Below are 23,720 nucleotides of genomic sequence, written 5' to 3'. Positions count from 1 at the left end.
TTCCAGAGGTCCTGAGTTCAATTCCCAGCAACCACATGGTGGCTCACAATCATCTATAATGAGATCTGGTGCCCTCTTCTGGAGTGCATGCATGCAGATAGAACACTGTATACATAAATAAATAAATCCTTTAAAAAAAAAAAAGAAAAAAAGAAAGAAACCGAGATGGAGCGAGGCTATGCCGCTGCCTTTGATCACAGAGGAAGGCAATCACAAGTCAAAGGGTACAGCAGCCTCTGGAAGACAGCCCCATGGGCCCAGAGTAAAATCTGGCCTCCCTACCTTGAAGACTGGGGAGTCGGGGGTGGGGAGAGAGCTCAGTGGTTAAGAACACTTGCTTGTACAGAGGACCCAGGTTCAGTTCCCAGCACCCGTGTGGTGACCTCAGACATATGTGCACGCAAAATACTCATACACACATTAAAAAAAATGAAGGGCTGGAGAGATGGCTCAGAAGTTAAGAGCACTGACTGCTCTTCCAAAGGTCCTGAGTTCAATTCCCAGCAACCACATGGTGGCTCCCAACCATCTGTAATGAGATCTGATGCCCTCTTCTGGCCTGCAGACATATATGCAGGCAGAACACTGTATACATAATAAATAAATAAAACTTTTAAAAAAATGAAGTTTAATGCTGTGTGTGTGTGTGTGTGTGTGTGTGTGTGTGTGTGTGTGTGTGTTTGTGTGTGTGTGTTACAGCAGAAGTAGGAAACTATTATGCTTCTTTCCACTCTAATGATTCCGGGTATCACTTGACCCCATTGGCCCATGAAGTTGATACAAGAAGTGTTCCTTCTGGACTGTCTGTAACAGGGCAAGACACCAGAAGGAGCTCCATAGATGCCCACCGGGAGAACTGCAAAATCATACCTAGAACACCTCTCACCGCTCCCAGAGCCGAGAGAAAGCTACACAGTGGTTGAGATCAAGACCTAAGCCAGTTCCTCCTGGAAGCGTTCACATTAGTCACCGCCAGCAAGAGTCCCATGAGCCAAGACGCAGCCGGCATCAGTGACTGATCACTCACCCCAGCAACCTCGTCATTCCCGGCCTCGCAGAGGCTGCCCTGCCGTGCCACAGACTCAGTGATCAGTCATAAGAGACTGGCCTTAAGACGGGAGCAGTCAAGTCTAGACACTGGGCGGCAATGATAAGGCCTCCCTATAAATATTCCAAAAAAAAAAAAAAAGCAACCTACCAAGAAGTTTCACACACACACAGAGGAGGGCAGTTACTTTTGCTCACAGCTGGGGTTAGTCAGTACAGCTTCTGGCAAACCTTGTCACCACACAGAAAAAGATACAAAGTACCAAGAGAGGAAGCAGGCGAGGCCTTGGAAGCAGCCTTGCAAGGTCCCAGAAGGCCATGCCAGAGGCAACTGCAAACCTATTTAAAGTACCCGGAAGCTACCACTTCTCTCGTCTCTAGCTTTGAATGTTTTTTTTTTGTGTTTTGATTTTATGTGTATGTGTGTTCTGCCCACATGTATGTCTGTGCACCACTTGTGTACCTGGCACCCATGGAGTCCAGAAGAGGGCATCGGCTCCTCTGGAACTGAGTTACAGATGGTTGTGAGCCACCATGTGGATACTGGGAACTGAATCCAAATCAGTGTTCTAACCACTGAGCTTTCTCTCCAGCCCCTCATCTCTAGGTTTAAAGGGATCAAGGTGGGTTGGGGCTGAGGATGTCATTAAGTGGTAGATTGCTTGCCTAACATGTACTAGATCCTGGGTTCAATCTCCAGCACTTACACACACACACACACACACACACACACACACACACACACACACACACACACACGCCACACTCATGCTCGACCACTACTACTAGTTAGCAAACTTCAAGGTCAGGGCTCCAAAGCCCAGCCCCGAAAAATTACCCATGCTATCAGTCATCGCGTCCCTCCCCCACCCCCCATTTGGGGAGCTGCTTGTTTTGACACCTAGAAAAGGCCTATAGGGAGCTGACTGCAAGAGGAGAAAAGGAGCCACATTTTCAGAGCTATCGTATTTGTTACTGGAACAGCTTCAAAGGCACAGTGGGAATCTATTGGAGCCTGCAAAATGCCCTGGGTTCATACCACAGGCCTCGGAACCCGGTGGAGCTGATCTGAAGTCTAGGTCCTCTACTTCCCCACAACTATATGTGGCCTTCGGCTTCATTTGTCCATCAGCAAGAGTGGTTCCAATACTGTCAACCTCACCGACTGTCTCCAACACCGGAGGACAGCAACCTGTACACATCATCATGCAGGAAGCCAACCAAGAACCAGAGAGAGCGCTCGCTCCCAGAGCACCAGGATGAAATGTTTTTCTGACTTAGACCTTATTTTTTTACCCACCCATACCTCAAATTATGACTCAGCAGGTAAAGGCTTTGCCACCAAGCCAGGTGACAGTGAGTTCGATCCCTGGAACCCACATGGTGAAAGAGAGAACCAACTTCCTCAAGTTGTCCTCTGACCTCCACATGATGTAGTGCGCATGCACACACACACACACACACACACACACACACGCACAAAATTAATAAATGTAAAATAAGAATAATAGAGGTTCAAGCCAAACTCGGTGAACCAGCTTGTCCAAACCCTTCCCACCAAACCAGTGTTTTTCCATCTAGGGTCCCAACACAGTTCAGACCGTGATCTCACAATCTCACTCTTTTTTCTTTTTTTTTTTTTTTTTTTTTTGATTTTTCGAGACAGGGTTTCTCTGTGTAGCTTTGCGCCTTTCCTGGGACTCACTTGGTAGCCCAGGCTGGCCTCAAACTCACAGAGATCCGCCTGCCTCTGCCTCCTGAGTGCTGGGATTAAAAGCATACGCCACCACTGCCTGGCGACAACCTCACTCTTAAGAGCAGTTCGGCTGATACTCAACACCAGCAAGAGCCCCACGGCTCTCGCTGCAGGACGCATTCCTCAGCATTCCATAGGGTGAGATGGCTGGGTTGTGGGGAACCACCAGCCCAAGCGGAATGACAGTCAAAGCATTGTGGGAGCAAAAGCACAAATAAGTGACCAACAATTCCATCCTTCACACCAGTCCTTATGTTTGAAGTACAGCTCCAGATGGACTTCTGGGACGGGGGACATAAGTCACCGCAGCAAGGAAGAGAGCCAGTGTTCCTAAGACACAGGGAACAGCAAACAGAAAAAAAGCACAAGAGTACGAAAGAGCCCAGGACTGTGATGGTTTGTGATGGATGAGATCGGGCCCCCAGAGCCTCAGACAGTTGAATGCTTGGCTCACAGCTGGTGGAACTGTTTAGGAAGGACTAGGAGGCGTGGTCTTTGTTGGAAGAGGTGTGTCACTGGGGGTAGGCTTTGAGGTTTTGAGGTTTCAAAAACCCATGCCAGGCCCAGCCTTCCTCTCCCGCTAACCTCCTGCCTCCAACCTATAATTCAGATGTACGCTGAGAGCTTACATCTAGCGCCCTGCCTGCCTGTCTGCTTACTGCCATGTTCTCTGCGATATGGTCACGGACTCACCCTCTGAAACTGTAAGCAAGCCTATGGTGATATTTTATTTGTACTGAAATGCGATTTTAATTTTATGTTAATAAATAAAGTTGCCATGGGGTCAGAGCTATTAGAGCCATAGCAAGAGCGTGATGGTTAGAAGAGCTAGGTAGATTTCTGTGTGTTCAAGGATACAGCCAGTATTGGAAACATATGCCTTTAAGACCTGGAGGGCGGTACTTACAGGCAGTGATGAGGCAGTCATGTGGTTGGGTTTAGAACCAATGAGAAGGCAGAACAGAAAGACTATTTAAACACAGACAAACAGGAAGTAGCTCTCTCGCAGAGAAGTTAGGAGCACTGCAGGAGGTAAGATTTTATCTCTGAGCTCTGACCTCTCGGCTTTCTCTTTTACATTGGCTCTGTGTTTCTTATTTTAATAAGACGATTGGTTACATCTACACAAGCCCCCAGTTAAACGCTTTCTATTCTAAGCTGCCTTGGGTATGGTCTCTTCACAGCAGGAGAACAGGAACTAAGACGCCAGCATTCCTCTGAAGGGACCCAATCTCTGTCCCTAACCCACTGGGTGTACCTCCATGCCTACTCTCACTCAGAGGTAACAGTAGCTGCCCTTCCCAAGCGGTGGACTTCAGAACTCACTCTCAAGCATTTATTCAGCACCTACTTTGCACAGAGACATGGTGGCAGCCATAACAATGACTCACACACAGACCCAACTCACAAGAGCTTGTTCTATTAGGAGAAACAAGCGCATCGATCGTACCCACAGGGGGTAACGTGGCAGCCTCGGCTAGGGCACAGCTCAGGGGTGGAGGGCTGGCTAGCATGCTCCAGGTCTTGGGTTCAAGGCCTCGTACCATGAAGACAAAACAAATATCCACAGAGTGGAGTTATGAGATGCTTGTAAGCTCCAGAAGGCCTCCAGTTTAGGAATTTAACACTTCAGAGCACGATGCTAGGCCCCGAAGACACGAAATGAACAGCACACTGCCCCTGTCTTTGAGGAACCTGAACTCTAGAAGGAAAAAAGGGCGTATATACAATTGTTCCACATAACAATGCCTTGAGTGCTAGCCCAGAAATGAACAATGAATAATCAAAAGATGCTAACAGAAATCCAAGTCCGCCTGGGACCTGCAAGCCTTCCAGGAGGACGTGGTGTTTTGGCTGAGTGACAGATGATGAGTAAGCCAGATGAAGAAGAGATCTGAAGGGGTCAGGAAAGTCAGACTCCAAAGGCCCTGGGATCCTGTGCATCCTGGGGGCATCTGAACTGCTCTGTGGGAAAAGACAAGTAGTGCAGGTCTGGAAGATCAAATACCAGGACAGGTGGAAACAGGCTCCAGGAGATGACGGGAGAGAATATGCCCTTTAAAAAAAAAAAAAAAAAAAAAAAAAACACCACTTGGGATACCGACTGCGGCTGCAGGTATCCACAGGACCAAGAAGTGTTAGCAAAGAATGCAGAGGCCCAGGACCTGCTGACTCTCCACAGCAGATTTCTAGAAGGCGTGGAAGGAGTGGGGGGGTGGCACAGAGATCACTGGCTAAAAAGGAGTAAGACCTACTGCAACTCACATGCATCTGGAAGATGTGTGACCCAAGACCAAGGTGGCATGAAGCAATGCATAAAATTAGGTGTTTCCAAACGGCAGGAAGAAGGGCTGGGATGCAGCTCGGTGCCAAAGTGCCTGCCTGTCAGGAAAGCCTGGGGTTGATGGGTAGCACCACATCAAACCAGAGGTGGAAGCAGGAAGATTGGAAGATCAAAGCCATCCTTAGCTGTGTAGGGAGTTTGAGTCTAGTCTGGGCTACAAGAGACCCTGTCTCAAAGGGGGTGGGGTACTGTAAGAGCTATCTATCACCCAAACAGCCTGGTGCAATTCCTCATGACCCGGGGCTATTACCCAACAGGGACCAACCACTGTGATTCCAGATCCTAGCTGGAGGGGAATCTCCCTCTGGGAATAGAGGCCCATAGCTCTCATCTGGGCAAGGGAAGGGTCCACTTGAATCTTAACATCTGAGGGCCCTCCCCACCCCCACCACGCACCACCTTCCTTTCCCACACATGTCAGAACTGGGGGGTGAGGCTGCCCCCAGGGTATCTCCCCCCCCCCCCCCCCCCCCCCGTCTTGACTCCTTCCCAATTCTAAGCACGAGACTCCAGGTACAGAAACAGACACACAACAGCGCCTTCCAGGACGATGCAGTTAGTTAAACCATCAACTTCCTCATCTCCGGCTTCTCCACAACCCACCCCCTTCCTCTGGCTTCCCCCAGGGGCCTTAGGATCCTAGCCCAGGGTTAGGGGAGTGGCTTTTCCAAGGCAGACCTTAGGGACTCAGACACAAGTGTAAATCCTCCCAGGCGGCGAGGTCTTCAGATCTGGGACCTCACACACTTTCCTGCCGCACAGTGCTGTGGGCCCCTGACGAACTCCTCCATTCACAGCACCTGCTCCCATCCCCCCACCCCCCACCCCCAGTCCCTCACATCCTGGCTAAGAGGCCTCAGCCAGAGGAAGGGACTAAGGAAACTCATCCAACCAGTTTCAGGTGGAGAGAGGAGCCTTCTCCCTCAGTTCAGAGCACACAAAGACCAGAATTTCGACAGTTCCCTCACCTGTCGCCAAGCTCCGGAGGCTACACACACAGTACACAGGGCGAGGAGAGGCACAGCCCCGGTGGCAGTCCGCTCGACGAAGAGGGAGGCCTTGATACACACGTGAAAGAAATAGCGAAGTCCACGCGAGGATCTCTACCCTAGGTCCCCACACCTGCTGACCGGAGCTATGCAAATGGTAGGCGCTGGCCCCATCCGGCCTGGCACCCATGAGGTTATCCAGGACCCACTGTTCACCTCCTCTACTAATGGTGCCACTTGATTTTACCCAAAACAAACCACCTCCCCGTGGATTCTGGGAAAAGGAAGCTTCGGGAAGAAGTGAGAGATTAACTATGCTTTTCCCACTGTATATGTATGGCTATGAGAGCGGTAGGATCACCCAACATCTTCTCTAGCCCCCTCAACTGTGGATGTTTAGAGGAGAGACCTCTGAAATCCCCAAGCAAAGCACTCCAAAAGCCACAGGATTGTCTGCCTGGTTCCCAGTCACATGACCAAACCTACTGGAAGCACCCAGGGCAAGGTAAGTAGAGGCCACTTATCTACACCTCAACCAGGTATGGTCCTCCATTTCTGAACCTCCAGGGGAGACTCTGCCTTGTGCCCCAAACCTGTGGCTGTTCACATTCTCCAGAGGTTGCCAGGCAAGGCTTAGAGTCCCAGAGTCCCACCTGCACCCGACTCGTACCCCCTCGGCCTGGTCCCAGAGGGTACCTACCGCTTTCCTCAAAAGGGCTCCCATCCCAACACAAAGAGGAGCCCTGGGGAGGTGGCCAGGGGCTGGGGACCTGCATTCTCTCCGGAGTGCGGCAGCCCAGCAGTTAACAGGCTCGGGCTGGGCCGGCAGCAAACTGCCACCAACAGCCTCGGGAATTAAAGTGCCCGCTGCCTCCTGTGAAACCTCTTCAATAAACGTCCTATTCAGAACCAGTTCCGCGTGTGGGTCATACTTGCTCACATTTCTCTCATTCCTGATTGCTGGGGGGGCCCTCCACGGAAATGTAGCTTCCCACCGCAACTCAGCATGTTCCTGACGGGTGGGGACCCATGCCACAGCCCCAGGGGGTAAGCACCCTGCAACTGAGGACCACAGATTTCTCCAGAGACTAAGCACATGGGACACTAAATGCAGGAAGTCAAACACTGAGGACCCAGACAAAGCCAGATCAGTCACCAACACAATGCTCCATTTATGGGGCAGCTTCCCCCACTCAGGCCCTGACAGCCCAGGGCTATTAACCCTTCCGTCCTCACAACAGCAAGCTGAAGGGTGGGACAGAAGACACCAGTATTACCCTTGCTTTACCGGTCAGGAAAACTGAGGCGCAAGCTGTTTCCCAGATAGCAAACGAAAATCTCAGGCAACGTTTCGGGAGGGCGTACCAGGCACTGCTCGGGTACATTCGCTATGCGGTTTCACAACACTCCCCCACTCAAGGCCATGCAGCTAGGGAAGTGGGGAGCCGGGGCTTGCTGGAATCCAGAGCCCTGTGCAATTCATTCACAAGCCACACACACACACACACACACACACACACACACACACACACACACACACACACTCTCTCTCTCTCTCTCTCACACACACACACACACACACACACACACACACACACACACACACACACACACACACACACGACCCAGAAGCCAGAGAAAGAGAGAAATCCTGGTCGGCCATCCCTCAGGTACCCTCATTGGATACCTTTTTTTTTTTTGGAGGGGGGGGCTCCTTTTAAAAGTTAACATTTTGCTGGGAAAAAGTTCCCACATTTGACAACCTCCCAAAGAGGCCCAAATGCAGTCACCTGGGAATTCATAACTCACCCACAGATGCTTCCAGAAAGAAATCACTTGTACGACCAGCAGAAGACAGCTAAGGGCAAACACACATCTTTTGCCCACACGCTCTGTGGTGGGTGGTAGTCATCTGCACACAGCACTTGGGGGGCAAGGAACAAGCATCCCGAAGTACTTTTGTGAGCGTCCTGCCACTATACCCCACTTAAAACCACAGATCGCATGTCCGGGTGGCCCAGGCTTGTGCCCTTAGTGTTCTCCAGGCCTTGTCAATTGTGCTGGCAACTGTGTAGGAAATCTCCAGAAGGTGGCTGATGCGGACGAGCTGTGTGGGCAATGTGGAGAGAGATGGCATTTTGTGGGGGACTCTGGAGAAAGGAGAGAGGTGTCCTCCTGGCAGAGACACAGATACAGGCTTGAGAATGCCGGGATGGGGGTGTAGTTCACTGGCCTGCTGCCTGGCCGTACTCAGCCCAGCTGATGCTACAGAATCAAGGCTGAAATAACTTCCCCGGAGTAGAATGCTTGACAGGCATGTGGGAGGCCCAGGAATCAGTCCCCCCAGCAAAGGTAGAGGATCACTCATGTTTGATCACTGTCTAAATCATAGGCTAGGTGCTGAGGACGTAGCAACCATTAACTTGAGCAAGACACGGTTTCTTCTCGAAGAACTTAGGTGGCCACATCAGGAAACAGTTAACATATTTCAGGATAGTGCTGAGTGCCAAGCAGGAGGGGAAAAAAAACAGGAAAAATAGTGCGACTGGAGGATGGGATCTTCGTTAGGTAGAGGTGACTGTTGAGACACACACAGTAAACAGCAGCCAGACAGACAAAAGCTTCTAGTAATTTCTTCTACCCCACTTCAACCGTCCACTTCCACTCGTGACAAGCCACACCTGGTCATCACCAGTAAACACAGATTTAAAAAATATCTTGCTTTGAATCACCCATCTCTCCGAACCCCACGATTGCCAAGGGGCTGGCGAGATGGCTCCGTGAGAAAAGGCATTTTCTGCTAAGCCTAAGGACCTGAGCTTATCTCTGGGACCCACATAGTGCCAGAAAAACCAACTCCTAGAAGTTATCTCCAGAATTCCACATGCGGGCCCCAACACACACACACACACACACACACACACACACACACACACACACACACACTAAATGTAAAAAATAACTAAAGCCAGCCTGGCCTACAGGATGAATTCCAGGCCAACCAGGTCTACAGTGAAACCCTGACTCAGAAAAAGAAAAGAAAAGATTATAAGAAACTATGGGCAACTCCTCTATGCCAATGATAAACAGTACAAACAATGCGAATTCTGGAACACCACAAACCACTGACTGTTCCAGGAGGAAACAAAATCTGAGAAGACAGGTAGCAATTTGTAATTTTAAAAATTAAAATAAAGCCCGGCAGTGGCGGTGGCTCTTGCCTTTAATCCCAGCACTCAAGAGGCAGAGGCAGATGGGTCTCTGTGAGTTCAAGGCCAACCTGCCTACAACTTGAGTTCAAGGACAACCAGGACTGTTACACAGAGAAACCCTGTCTCGAAAAACCAAAAACTAAAAAACTAAAAATTAAAATGAAAGCCCAGGACTAAAGGGCTTCAATGATAAGTTATGGCAAACATTTAAAGAATCCATACCAATTATTCACAAACATCAAAAAACTAGGAAAGGGACCAACACTCCCCAAGTTATTCCAACTCTGTTTTACTGTGCTATCAAGACCAAACATAAATAAGAAAAGACCCAGACTGTAAAAGGTAAAATTATCTCTTTCTAGATGGCATGATACACAGAAAGTCCAATAAACTGGGCGGTGGTGGCGCACGCCTTTAATCCCAGCGCTTGAGAGGCAGGGGCAGGCTCATCTCTGTGAGTTTGAGGCCAGCCTGGTCTATAGGGCGAGTTCCAGGACAGTCAGGGCTATTAGATAGAGAAATCCTGTCTTGAAAAAAAGAGATTAAAGAACATCAAATGAACAGACAGTCATTCATATTCTATCCATATTGAGCACTTAACACTGTTAAAAAAGGCAGTTCCTTTTCTTGGCGACTCCTGACAGATGCATCTGCAGACTCCGCTCTCCTGATCCCTGCCCCGCTAAAAGCGCAAGTCATCAAGACTGCACCCGCGCTCGTGTAAGAACAAAGAAACCGAAAGAGAGAAGAGGGGACAGAAATAACACTTCATTTACATCGATGGGTTTTTAACAAGATAATTCAGTTCAGTTGGTGGGGTCTTGTGAGAGAAAGCTGCTCGCTGGGAAGCAGAGGCAGGTGAATGCCCAGGAACTGGTGGGATGGCCATTCAGTGTGCATGCACAGCAGTGAACAAGGGACCCTTTCTTAAGCAAGGTCAAAGACAGGGAAGCATGTCCAAGGTTGTTGTCTGACTTACACACACACACACACACACACACACACACACACACACACTCATACACAAATTTTTTTTTTAATTAAACACAGGGTTACCATATGACCCAACAGTCCTAGTCTTGAAAATCATTAACATATGCCCACACCAAAATGTTTATACATTACATAATCTAATGTTCACAGCAGCCTTATTCACTTTGAAAATGTGTTTACTTACTGGCAATGCTAGGGTCAAACCCAGGGGCCTTGAGCATCTAGCCAAGTACTTTACCACTGAGGTATGGCCCCAGGCCACAGCATTACTCAGAAAAAAGCTGATGGCTGGAGGTGGTGGTGCACGCCTTTAATCCCAGCACTTGGGAGGCAGAACCAGGCGGATCTCTGTGAGTTCGAGGCCAGCCTGATCTACAGAGCGAGATCCAGGACAGCCAGGGCTGTTACTTAGAGAAACCTTGTCTTGGAAAACCAGGAAAAAAAAATTTGAAACAGAAATGAATAAATAAACATATATCCATACAATGCCAAATTACTTAGTAATAAGAAATGAGTTACTTTCTATAACATGCCACATGTTAGGATGAAGTGAAAACCTTAGGTCCAGCAAAGGAAGCCTGTCATAAAGACAGACAGTATATGACTCCATTCATACAACATGTCCAGAACAGACAACTCTAGAGAAACAGGAAGTGTTTCAGTGGCTGCCTGGAGATAGGAGCTGGTGAAAATGGGAAATGGCTGCTAATGGGAACAGGTCTTAGGAGTAATAAAAACGTCATAAAACTCGATAGTGATGATTGTGTAACTCTGTGACTATACTAAAAACCAATGCACTGTATACACTGTGTATGGGTGACTTTTAATATACATGAAATATATCTCAGTGAAACCCTAAATAATAAAGAAAGAAAAACATTAAAGATAAGCCAGAAGGGAAAGTATAGATCATCCAATAAACAATGAGGGAAAACTGGCTAGTGTTGAAAAAAGTCATTTTACAAGGTTGGCCATGGTTCCTTCCATACAAGGTTCTGGAAGCATCCTGTGACCATGACTGTGATCCAGAGTGAAACTTAGGCATCAGTTCACGTGCAAAACTCTTTCCTGTACTGCCAGGACCGAAAGCCAGCGATCAGAAAATACATTCAGGTACATTTTAAATGGCAGTATAGTGGGTGAAATCTGTAACGTTTTATTCCTATAAGAAATGAGAGAAATAAGTGAATAATGAAATAATGAAAACTTAATATTCAGGATCATTAGGCACCAAGACCACACAGTTCCACGTCCTCAGCAGAGCTCAGAACTCCAAAAAAGGAGGAAATTCCTGTGGGAAGGTTGAGATGGCAGTTCCTCCCTGTCATCTTCTGGCCTCAGAAAATGCTAGTAGGTGCAGAAGATGCATGGGAAGCATTCTTGTCTTGACAGAGACAAGCACCAGCCCTGGATACCTGGCAATCTGTTTTTTGTGGAACTGAATTAGTGAGGACCCATGCCAACTCTGCTGTAACCCAAACCCGGGCTCCAGCCCCACAAAGACAGGACAGAGAGCAGTCCAAAACACCACACCTGCAGTGCCAAAACACTGGGAGAGGAGGGCTAAGAGCACCCGCCTCTGGAGTCCTTAGGAAGTTCAAATCCTGAGCTGGGGTGTGGCCGAGATGGAGAGATTTCAACAGCAGGCAGAAGCAGAAGACCCTGGGCTCATTTCCAATGCCACCAACAAAAAAATTTTTTTTTCCTTTTAAAGGGTAAGGAAAGTTCAAATTTTCTCTTTTCTGGGTGTCAGCACAGCGGTCCTGGGCAATTCACCAGACCTTGGGACTTGGGAGCTGTGAGATCACTTCCCAATTCTCAACATCTTTTAAGAGCCCAGCCGAACGACCTGATTGGGAATCTTTAAAAAAAAAAAAAATGATGTTTTACACTTCCTTGTCTCCCCAAAACGCAGTGAAGGGTGCATAGCTTGGCCTTTTCTTCATGAGTCAGGGTCACGGCTGCTGGCCAAGCGTCCATCATCACTCTGATGATCCCCAGGCGGAAGGTATGTTCAGCCATGGCCCGCAAACAAATGACCCTGGGTCCTTCCGCTAGGACTGGCTTTTCCCGGTGTTTCTGTTTCGGCCTGCTTTCACTGCCAAACGCACCGCTCCAGAGCTGCTTTCTCTTTCTCTTCTGAGTTCCTCACAGCTCTCGCTCTTACTGTCTGCAGTGGGCTCAGACAGGAGACACAGGCCATGGGTGGAAGTGAACCAGGCTCTGAGGAGGCTGGTGTGGATTTCACAGGCATCTCAAGCCCTGGCTATATGCTTTCCCTGGCTATGTGCAGAGGAGCAGGATGGCGGGGGAGTGGTGTTACGGGATATTATGGGACATGTATTCAAAGCTATAAGCACACCCTGCTGTCTTCTTCTGGCCCAATTTGCATGTATGCCCTGCAGCAAGCCTGGGAATATGGGTCCCAGTGACTCCAGGTTCTCTTTACACCTTGCAAGCTGCAAGAATACCAGGCTGCCTGCATCACTCGCTGTCGCTGCCTTGCCTGGGCGGGTTAAAATTAGAATCTGATGTCCTGATCACTTACTTTAAGACAAGAATAGATCATTTGTAAATCGGGCCTGGTGGCTCACATCTGTAATCCCAACCCTGGGCAGATGAGGCATTGTCTGATCAAGGCCAGGATGGAGATCAGAGAAACAAACAAAAATGAACATGAAAACTCCATTCCTAAGGTTTGTCACAGAGTAGCATAAAGCTTATTTGACAAGTATTTATTGTAGTCCTACCACACACAGGCAGGGGATGTAGCAATGACCTACACAGAGACCACAAGAACACTAGTTCCCTTTTCCCTACAATAAATATTTGTCATCTGTTGCTCAAGTCTGGTTTACACACACCACACACACACACACACACACACACACACACACACACACACACACACGAGAGAGACAGAGAGAGAAAGAGAGAGACAGAGAGAAAGAGAGTCAGAGATAGAGAAACAGAAAGAGAGAGGAGAGGGAGAGTTGTCTTCAAAGCATTAAGAGTAAAAGCTATGAGCTTTTTGAGAAAGGTTTATTTATTTTCATTTTATGTGTACAGGTATTCTGGCTGCACGGACATCTGTACGTCACATGTGTGCTGTGCCTGTGGAGACTAGAAGAGGGTGTCAGATCCCCTGCAACTGGAGTTATGTACAGTTGCTAGCCACCAAGCAGGGTTTCTCTATAGCTTTGGAGCCTGTCCTGGATCTCACTCTGTAGCCCAGGCTAGCCTCGAACTCACAGAGATCCGCCTGCCTCTGCCTCCAGAGTGCTGGGATTAAAGGTGTGCATCACCACTGCCCAGCCAGCCAGTACTCTTAGCCACTGAGCCATCTCTCCAGCCCCTAGCTTTAAAAAAATAAATAAATAAAAGCCACCTTGACTACCTAGAAACATCCTGTTTCAAAATTTTAAGAAGGGTGGGAGGGGCTGGAGAGATGGCTCAGAGGTTAAGAGCACTGACTGCTCTTCCAGAAGTCCCGAGTTCAATTCCCAGCAACCACATGGTGGCTCACAACCATCTATAATGAGATCTGGTGCCTTCTTCTGGTGTGCAGACATACAAACAGAACACTGTATACATAATAAATAAATAAATCTTTTTTAAAAAAAAATAAGAAGAAGGGTGGGAAAGCTAGAGTTGTAACTCAGTCAGAAGCGTGTTTGCCTAGCATACATGAAGCCGAGTGTTCGATCCCCAGCACTGCATAAACAAGACGCGGTGTCAGGTACCTGTAATCAAGGCACCCTGGGATTGGAGAAAGGCCTGAAACTCAGTTATCCTCAGTTATCCTCAGTCATCTGTGGAGGTCCCGTGTTAGCCTGAGATAAAAGATCAAAATCAATTTTAAAGTATGTGAGTTTATAGGCAGTCCTAAGTGCCTGCCAAATTCATCTTCAAAGACAGCGGAAGATCCCCTCTTGGGATCAGGAGCAAAACAAGATCAGATGTCTCGGTGGGTAAAGGCACCTGCCACCAAACCTGACAACGTGAGTTCGATTCCTGGGTCCTACCTGCAGAAGGCAAGAACTCCCACAAGCTGTCCCTGAACACGCACACCCACACACACACCCACACGCACCGAATGTGATTTTTCTTTCCTTAAGTCTTTTTCTTACATTCCTCTCTCCCATCTCAACTCAGACTCCAGCAATCATCAGAGAAATTCCTAGGATTCTCACTATGTTTCTAAAAAAAGGATGCACGGTACCCAGTACCTTCTAGAACCCTGTTCAGTTTCTATGCTCAGCTCTTGAGGCTGTTCAGCATGGAATAGGAGTTACCCTAGTCCTTGACATTAAATAACAAGCATTCTCACCAAATGCTAACCAAAACAGCTATCAAGGTATGGGTCTCCTTTTAATTTGCTTTCTCAGATGGCAACAGCTCACCCAGTGTGCCCCCCCCCACCCCCGGTACTGGAAAAGATGAGACTACCAAGCCAGGATTCCTCTCAGGTGGAGCCCCAGCCCCAGCCCCAGCCCCAGCCCCAGCCCCAGCCCCAGCCCGTCACGCCCTGTAGATCATGCACACCCTGTAGATCATGCTTTCTATGCTTGCCAGTTCTGTACGAGAACAAGGATGAGTGAAGCTCTCAGAGAGAGCTCTCAGAGAGCTTTTAATCAAAACAAGCCAACAAGGCCAGGCATGGTGGCACACCAATCTCAGTGCCTGGGACGCAAAAGCAAGTGGATCACTATAAGTTTAAGAGGATAACGGGGGGGGGGGGGAGTTCTGGGTCAGCCAGACCCTGTTTCAAAGGGCGGAAAATAACCCAACAAATCAGATCCGGTTAGCAAGACATGCTGGTCCCCAGACCTCAGAGGACTGGTTAGCATCTCCAGCTAGCGTCCTGCTGATCACTGGACTCCGTCTTCTTCCTTCTGACTTTCAGGTACCAAAGTCACAAACTTGCTTGGGGCTACACTAAGCCCTCTTTCTAACTTCCTCTGAGGCTTTTATACCAACTGACAGGCTCCCAAAGTTCCTTCGTCACAGGGCGGGTCTGGCTGCCCTGCCTGTGCATACATGCATGTGCCTGCAGCGGCCTTGGAGGACTGATCTGGCTAACAACCACTTCCCTAGGCCTGGCCCCTCCACAGCACTTCCTGCACAGGAGCAGGGCCCCCAGGAAACCGCTGGCCACAAGCCTTGACAACAGCGGTTTAGATTAAACCCCTCTGGAGGAGGATGGTGGTGGTTCTAGCAGAGAAGGGAAGAGACTCGTCACATGGCTTCGTTGGGTGGAGACAGTTTGGATCTGCATACGCCCAACCCTGAGCTCTCAGGGCGCCCAGAACTGTCCATAGCGGCCAGCTGCAATTCTGAGGGTTGAGGTTTTGAGAGCCCAGGAAAGAGGACAGCCTAGATAACACCACAAGGCTCTACGGATTTCGGGGCCAACAAAATGGCTCAGTGGATAAAGGCATTGTCCACCAAGCCTGACGGGCTAAGTGTGGTCCACAGGACCCTCATGGCAGAAGGACTCCCATAAGTTGACCTCTACCTTTTTAACTCATTCTGGTCCCTGGAGAGCCCTATCAAAGGTCTCTGCAGGGTGCTTCGGAAGCCCTGTCAAGACTGTCTTGTCATCTCTGCCCATGCACCTTGAACAGCCTGCTCACGGTGTGTACCCTCTCCTTTCACCTCCTTGTGGTTGATACCCCCCACCCCCACCCCACCCCCAGGATAACCTATCCATGCCGAGAATGAAGATGAAGAGGGATGGAAAGGCTTCAGGACTGTGAGGCCAAGTGTAGGGGCTCGGGGACAAAGGTGCGATTCACCAGCTGACTGGACGTGGGGGAATTCCAAAGCCAGGCAGGCCAGGGCTGCCCTAGGTCACCCTGTCTGTCTGAGGGACAATGGCCAGCACCCATCTGATGCGAGTAGTCTTGCATCCCCAACCAGCTGCAATCCAGGGGAGCATAGAAAGGCTAGTTTGACTCAAGCTTTCTAGCTGGCCCTCCCTCACAACTCCCTGCTCCTTCCCAGTACTTAAAATGCAAACGGCACAGCTTTTCATCCAGAGTCCTAGCACGGGCAGGAAATATCTGCCGCTACCTCGGTAGAATTCGGTTGGGGAAATAATCATGCCTCGCTCTCTCTACAGGGGCTTGCTAAGCACTGCAGTCACGTTATCTCATTGTTCATTCTCACGATGCCACAGGTGGTAGGCACGATGACTAGCCCCGCTTTACAGGTGAGAAGCAGACTCAAAGGCAGTTAGTCAACAGATGGCCTCAGGGCTAGGGCGCTGTCAAACTCAGATTTAAATCCAGGTCTGCCCAACTCCAAACCCCGATCTTAAATGTCACATCGGGATGCTGACCTGGCTTTCAAGGGATAGGCGTCCAGAGCACATCAAAAAAATCTCTCCCCTGGCTGATCAACTCCAGTGTCCCTTCCTTAGGGACCAACTCCTCCCTCCCATGACAATTCACTTCGACTTTCCCTGTCATACTCTAAGGCTTTTTTCAATAGCACATCTTGTTTTCTGTCATCTGCCCCTGGTGCTGTGTCCCCGATGTCCAGTGTTGACACACAGAAGACACTAAATAATAATGGGTGAATACATAGAATAGATGTAAGATGCATGAATTGAAGGTGGGAAAGAGCGTATGTACAGGTGAGTGTTGGAGGTCCCAGGGTGAGCCTGCCAGCTCTGCAGGACCCTGGGGACTCCTGAAGAGGTCCCCCCCACCCCCAATGCCCGAGTCGTCCCCCCACCCCCCCTCAGTCAGTAGTAATTCCTAGCTACCAGTAAACCCCCTGCCCAAGGGCTTCTAGAAACTGGGGGAGGGGGGGTAGCGAGTAGGGTAGGCTCTAGCCCTCGAACAAAGGCCTGTGGACATGCAGCTGGCCAGGGAGGCGGGACAGGGCAGTGGCCTGGGCCAGAGGGACAGCCCAGGATGGCTGGACTGAAGTCAGCCCTCACTCAGTGCAGCTGCAAGAGCAACACCCTCCCATCACCACAGTCCCCTCCTCCACTCCCCGACACAACAGAGAACAACTTCACAATTAACCCTCCAGGGCCAGTCACAGCTTGTAGCACCCTCCCAGGCTCAGGACCGGAGCCTGCACAGGGGGGTTCCGAGAGGGCAGTGGGAGTCAAGAGGCAGGCCTGACGACGTCTGGGACCCACACCTTCCCCCACTCCAGGTCTGGTCATCTTGCAGGCCACGGCCTTTGGCCTGTTCTGGTATAAACACAGTGAGTGACCCTGAGATGGCAGTAGGGTTGCTGAGGCCAGTGTTTACTCTGAGGCTAAGATATTACAAGCCAGAGGGTAAACGGGACACCACAGGCTCCTGGCGTCCACCGTCTCCTGTGTGACACATGGGACATCTCCCAGCCGACGCTTAAGGGCCCCTCGGAGCCACTCACTACACAGCGTCTCTTCTCTTATAGGAATTTATGGTGTCCTTCTCACACGGGCACCTTCTTCTGATCGGTACCCCATCCCCACATTAAGAAAAAACAGGTACTCCGTACGGAAACTGAGTCAAAAAAGATAAGTGAACTGGGGACAGGGTGGGATCCAGCCATGGGTAAATCATGTATCGCAATAGGGCCAGCATTAAACATCTGTCAAAACCCCACTGGACTCAGGCCAGCGGCCCTTCCACTGTCCTGGCTGGGCCACCTTAGCCCCAGAGCGGCTCTAAGACAGACCACCCTTATCAGCCCAGACTAAGTGCAGGGATGAGACCACCCCTACTTCATTCCCAATTCCCAGCACCACTCGGGTAAGTCGAGAAAGGGAGGACTAGCAGAGGCAGCAGGCAAGTGAAAATAACGTGTACAAACGGGAGCTGGGGTCTGGGAGGCATCCAGTGAGCCCAGACCCACACAGGAATAACAGTAACAGAAGAGCTGACTTTCTGGTGTTCAGTCCCTAGGTTTTTATGCTGGGCTTTCAGGAGCCAAGATTCCAGTCTAGCAAAGGAGAGACTGGAAGGAACTCTCCAGAAGGCCAGACACAGCAGGAAGCATCTTCTCCCCCTCAGAGCTGTCATTATGCTCCACGCTAATTATTTCTTGAGCAAGGGCCATGTGATTGGAATGCAAGAAGAGACACGGCTTGGGAGACTGCGAACCCCGCGTTTTTTTCTGTAAGGTGCTACGGTGCCGGTCGGTTCTGGGGGGCCCTGAGAGAAGCCTAACAGCCCCTACATCTACCAAGAGTTTAAGTGAGTGACTGAAATGGATACTCTTACTCAGTCTTTAGCACCACCTCGCCAAGCCGCTTTTCTCCACCCTACAACCATTACAAGGCTCGTTCCGGTTTTGTTTGTTTGTTTTTGTTTTCAAAAGTAGCTCCAGAATAAACGTTGCCACCGAAGCAGCATCCTGAACTAACTGAAGCTTGCAAGCCTTGTCCAAGCTTCCTGACTCTGAGAAGAGGGTGCAAATAACCAAACCAGTGGAAGGGGTGGGAGGGCTGGGCTTTTAGAAGCAGCCAGCAAGCGGCTCTGGGCTTTGCAGGTCCTGGACGCTCTGTTTCTGGCATCCACTCTAATCCGCCGAGATAGGCAGCTGAGATTCCCAGGAGCACGCACCGTGTGGCACCAACCCGGAACAGGCTGAGTGCCTACGAACTCCTGGGCTCGCGGGACCAGAGGCGAGTCCTTCTAGAAGGGCCCACAGTCCCAGGCAAGCACCAACTAACCCACTGGCGCCAGTGCACCCAAGGGGAATCGGGTGGCGGGAATGTCGAGAGCTGCCCGGATTTCAAACTCTACGAAGCCACCTCGAGCCCGTGCAGCTTTGGTTTCCGGGGTGGGGACAAAAAGTGACTCCCCTTACGACCTTCCCGCGCTCCAACCTCCTCCGAGTGCGTCCGAGGAAGCCCTGGACCAAGTCCTCATCCCACAGAAGGCTAGCCTGGGGTCCCCGAAGCGTGCCGCCCATCGCGCACGGGCAAAGGGAGAGGGCCAAACCCGGGGACACTCACCGAGCCGTGGCCGTCCCGCCGGCTCGCGACGCGCAGGGCGCGCGGGTCTGCCCAGGTGGCGCCGCCGCGAAGCGGGCGCCGAGTTTGAAAGTCGCTCTCGGAAGCGGCTGGGGCTGCCGGCCACTCCCGCCCACGGCTGGCCGCCCCGCGGTCCCAGCCTCCTCCCGCTGCGAGCACCGGACTTCGGGGGTCCCCAAAACGCGCGCGGCTCCCCAGCACTCGGCAGGAAGTTGCGGACGAAGGGAGCCCAGGCTGCGGCGGGAGGGAGGGAGGATTGAGGGAGGGAGGGAGCCAGGGAGGGAGGGAGCCAGGGAGGGGCGGACCAGGAATGTTTCCAGTGGGTGGAGACTGCGCTCGGGGCTGCGATCCAGCAATTGGCGGCTCTGTAGGGGCCCCGGGAACCTTCGCGGCGCTGAGTGCGAGCTGGGGTTCCGGCTGGAGGCAGCCGCCCGGGTGGCTAATGATTAACGTGCGCGGCCGGCCGTGTGGGTCCCCGCTGGCCACCTCCCCCTGCCATCTGGAGCTCAAGGATCCCGAGACGCACGTGGTGGGGTTACCCTAGTGCCACCAGCCTGATCTCACGCCGAGAGGGCGACCCAAACCTCCAGACTGGGATCCGACTGGGGAGGACCCCGGACTCAGCCGCCACCTGGGCTTTCCCAGGGGAAGCACCGGTCTAGAGGGAGAAGGACGTCCTGGTCCTATTGGAGCAGGTCACCACGGCCGCTGAGTCAGAATGGCACGTCTTGAATTCCTCACCGAAACTAGGTCTCGGTGGCTCTTTACAGTTGTAAAAATCTTAACCTTCTGACGAGAAAGAGATAAGAAGCGCATAACTTGGGGCTGGGTGGGGCTCTCAGCGGGACTGTTCAGTGAGAAAAACAGATTGAGGAACCTGAGGGACCGAGGACCCCATTTAGAATGTGATCTGGGTATCAGCAAAAGGCATGCGCTGGGGAAACAGGGGGTGGGAGGTGAAGGACATAGAATACCGCCAAGTAAGGTTTAGAGCAAGAACATAAGTCTTGGTTTTTTTTGAAACAGGATCTCAATTAACCCAGACTGGCGGAGGGTGATCTTGAACGTAATGATTCTCCAGCCTCTACCTCCTGAGGGCTGGGATTACTGGTGTGCACCACCACGTCCTAATTACTGTTTTTATTTTTTTGATTTGAGACAGGGCCACATTTCGTAGCCCAGGCTAGCTTCAAACTGTAGGCGCTCCTCCAGAGTGCTACAATTATAGGTGTACTTACTACGTCTCACTAAGCATAAATCTTTAAGCGGTAAAGATCTTAGGGGAGATGAGGTTAGACACTGTCCCGACACCAACCATGAAGAGGGGTGGGAGATGGGAGCTCAGGGTGAGACCAAAGAAGAGGTAGGACTCCCGGGTTAGATGCCGGCACCAGGTCCCTGGGACAGGAATGAGGCATCTACGCCAGCATTAGAAGGCCTGGTGTAGATAAGTGAGAATCTTAAATGGCTTATAGAATCCCCTCCACCACTACCCTTAAAAAAAAAAAAAAAAAAAAAAAAAAAATGCTGCTCCAGGGAAAAGCAAGCACCTAGTGATTTACTGAAGGGGCGGGGCGGGGCGGCAGGAGAGGAAATGGCTTTCAGGTGACTTTGAAACGGGATCCCTGTGAAGAGTAAGGTGTAGACAAGTCCTATGCTTGCTCCTGACTGCGGCAGGCGATCCTTCTGGCGGGCCCAGAAAATTAGGCCCACATTACTTAGTTTACAGGTTTGGCCTGAAGAACGGCAGCACAGGTGAAAGCCAAGATTGCCAGAAAGGGACCGTAGAGATAAAACTACAGGGTGGGATGGAAAAGTGAGATGCCCCACTCTTTCCCGCCTTGCACGGGCCTGGGTTTCGGGTTTCTTCTCCAATCTCTTAAATCTTACCAGTCCTTATCTTACCAGTCCTTTTTATCTTAAACTCCAACTTCCCAAGATGTCCCACCACCCCGCGATTTTTAAACTGTTGAATGCACACCTCACTCCTTAGCCAGGAAAAGGGGCTACCAAGTGCACTGTAGTTTACAGCCACTAAGGTAGGAATTACTCCCATTTTGCAGGAAGAATACTGAGTGAGGCTCAGAGGAATTGAGCAGTCTGGCCAAGACCGCCCCATCAGCCAGAGCATCGTCTAAACAGTGGCTGAGCAGTCAGCACTGGAGTGTTTACTGTGTTAGCCTTACTTTGAGAATTTTACAAGAACAATTGCGGTTACAGAAGGAGAAACTGAGGCTTGCTCATACAGCTGGTGGGTGGTAGAGCTGAGAGTCATTAACAGGGAAAACTGCATTTTAACCAGCTCCTTCTCCACTTCCTTCTAGAAGCACGTTCCATCCAGCAATTGATTCTAATGCCCATGCCCCGACGTTGTTTCTAATTGCCTTAATTTATATGCCTGTTTCCTGAAAAGATTGTAATCTCACTTAGGTAGGAAGCAGAACTTATGTAGGAAGCATTCAATAAGGCTAGGCTGCAGCCAGATGAAACAACCCAGGGTTTTTATGAGAAACCAGAGTTTCCTGCCTCCGAACCCACGAGGCGCTGTGGGGACCAGGATCTCTAGCAGCAGCCCCCTGGCAGCTTTGAGCCTCGGCCTTCCCACCAGGTCTTGCCTCAGCGGCCTCACCCTGCTATTAAATCATTTATTATTATAATAACACCTTGAGTCTCAGTAATGCTTTTCATCTAAGGTCTCAAAGTGTCTAACAAATACAAATTAATTCATCTTCACAGTCCCTCCACTAGGACGGGAGAACGGAGCTGCTCTCCCCTCGTTTATGGATGAGAAAACCAAACAAGCTAAAGTCGGGATGAGTCATGAGGAACCAGTGCAGGGCTTCTCTTCCCTTCCCCTCCTTCGGAATGAAAATTTCAAATCCCACAGACAAAGGCCGTGGGGTTTTCACAATAAAGGACATTTCCAAACTGTCATTTCAGCTGCTCTATTGTGGACCACAGGAAAGGGAGGGATGTAAACACAGGAGACAGATCCCCAGGGGCTGTGTTCCCTGGCTTTGAGGAGGAGCCACGGCTTGCTGCTGCTGACCCAGAATTCATCCCCAAACATGGAAGAAATCCCTCTTGAAGGAGACCCTATGACATTATCTCAGTGCCTCCAGAATTGCAAAGCTGAATTTTAGTAATGATCTCTCAAAGTGTGGTAGAGCCTAGCATGGACATGGCTCTGGGTTCGAAGCTCAGAACTACAGACAACAAGCAAGACAAAGTGTAAGTTGCATACAACTAAAGGGAGAGAGAAAACTTCACAGTATCAAGTTTGTATATATTAAAAGAGTGAGGGTCTAGGGTGGCGGTAGAGTGCTTGGGTAACATGTATGAGGGTCTGGGGACTGGGACTGAAAAGAAAAAAAAAAAAAAGCCAGGCTTGGTAGCGTTCAGTCCAGACCACAGAGTGAGACCTTGTCTTAAAAAAGAAAGAAGCGGCCTGGTAGTGGTGGTGCACGCCTTTAATCCCAGCACTCCGGAGGCAGAGCCAGGTGGATCTCTGTGAGTTCAAACTCTCTGTAAATGATATCTCAATAAGGGACTTCACTGTAATCCACCAAAAAAGCCTACAGCTCAATAAAAAGACAACCCATTTTTTAAATATGCAAAGGCTCTGAATAGACATCTTCCCCAAAGAAGCTATATAAATGGCTGATAAACACATGCTAACAACATTAGCCAAGGATATGCAAATAAAAAACGCAGGGAAACACTGCTTCATCAGCTGGGATGCCTGTAACCAGAAGCATGTGACAAGTGAGTGTCCGTGAGGTGGGGGAGGGCGGGGGTGGGGAGAAACCGAAACCCTCACACATTGCTGGTGCAACCGTTTTGCAGAACAGTCTGGCCATTCTTCAAAGGTTAAACATCGATTTGCTTTATGACCCACAATCCCAGACCCAGGAATGTACCTAGAGAAAGGAGAACACCTGTCCACACATAACAGCATTATTCCTATCAAACTCACGGTGGAAACCCAAAGGGCTTTCCACTGCTGGTGGTAAACAGACGGTCACAAAGAATACAACAGAATGAAGTTTTTCAGTTCATGGGTAAGCTTGAAAGCATACTGCTGAGAAAGTGATCAAAAAAGACCAAAATATTGTATAGCTCCATTTATTTATTTATTTATTTTTATAAGTTTTTTTTTTATGAGTTTTATTATGTATACAGAAGAGGGTACCAAATCTCATTACATATGGTTGTAAGCTACCATGTGGGTGCTGGGAATTGAACTCAGGACCTCTGGAAGAGCAGTTGGTACTCTTAACCTCTGAGCCATCTCTCCAGCCCCATATAGCTCCATTTATAAGAACTGTCCAGCATAGGAAGTTGGAGGGCCTGAGGAAGAACTGCTCATCAGTTCAGGACTCTAAAATACTGT

General features: G+C 50.0%; 1 protein-coding gene across 10 annotated transcripts in view; it reads right to left on the bottom strand.

Moving 5' to 3' along the window:
* Positions 1 to 19,592, bottom strand: part of Plekhg3 (pleckstrin homology and RhoGEF domain containing G3) — a 44,345-nt gene extending 24,753 nt beyond the window's left edge. For 3 of the 10 annotated variants that reach the window (XM_015991978.3, XM_006973145.4, XM_015991981.3), the window contains exon 1: positions 6,837 to 6,980. In XM_015991978.3, the coding sequence (XP_015847464.1) occupies positions 6,837 to 6,860 (24 nt within the window). In that variant the 5' untranslated portion in view covers positions 6,861 to 6,980. Of the gene's footprint in view, positions 1 to 6,115; positions 6,236 to 6,836; positions 6,981 to 19,309 lie in introns of those variants that run through there. The other 7 variants (XM_015991983.3, XM_076550905.1, XM_015991984.3 and 4 more) reach the window with 5 other exon arrangements.
* Positions 19,593 to 23,720: the final 4,128 nt, after the last annotated feature.

Source organism: Peromyscus maniculatus, chromosome 14, assembly GCF_049852395.1.
Source record: "Peromyscus maniculatus bairdii isolate BWxNUB_F1_BW_parent chromosome 14, HU_Pman_BW_mat_3.1, whole genome shotgun sequence".
NCBI classification, from domain to species: domain Eukaryota; kingdom Metazoa; phylum Chordata; class Mammalia; order Rodentia; family Cricetidae; genus Peromyscus; species Peromyscus maniculatus.
Note: the sequence above shows the minus strand (reverse complement) of the source record. Positions and strands in the feature narration are given on the sequence as shown.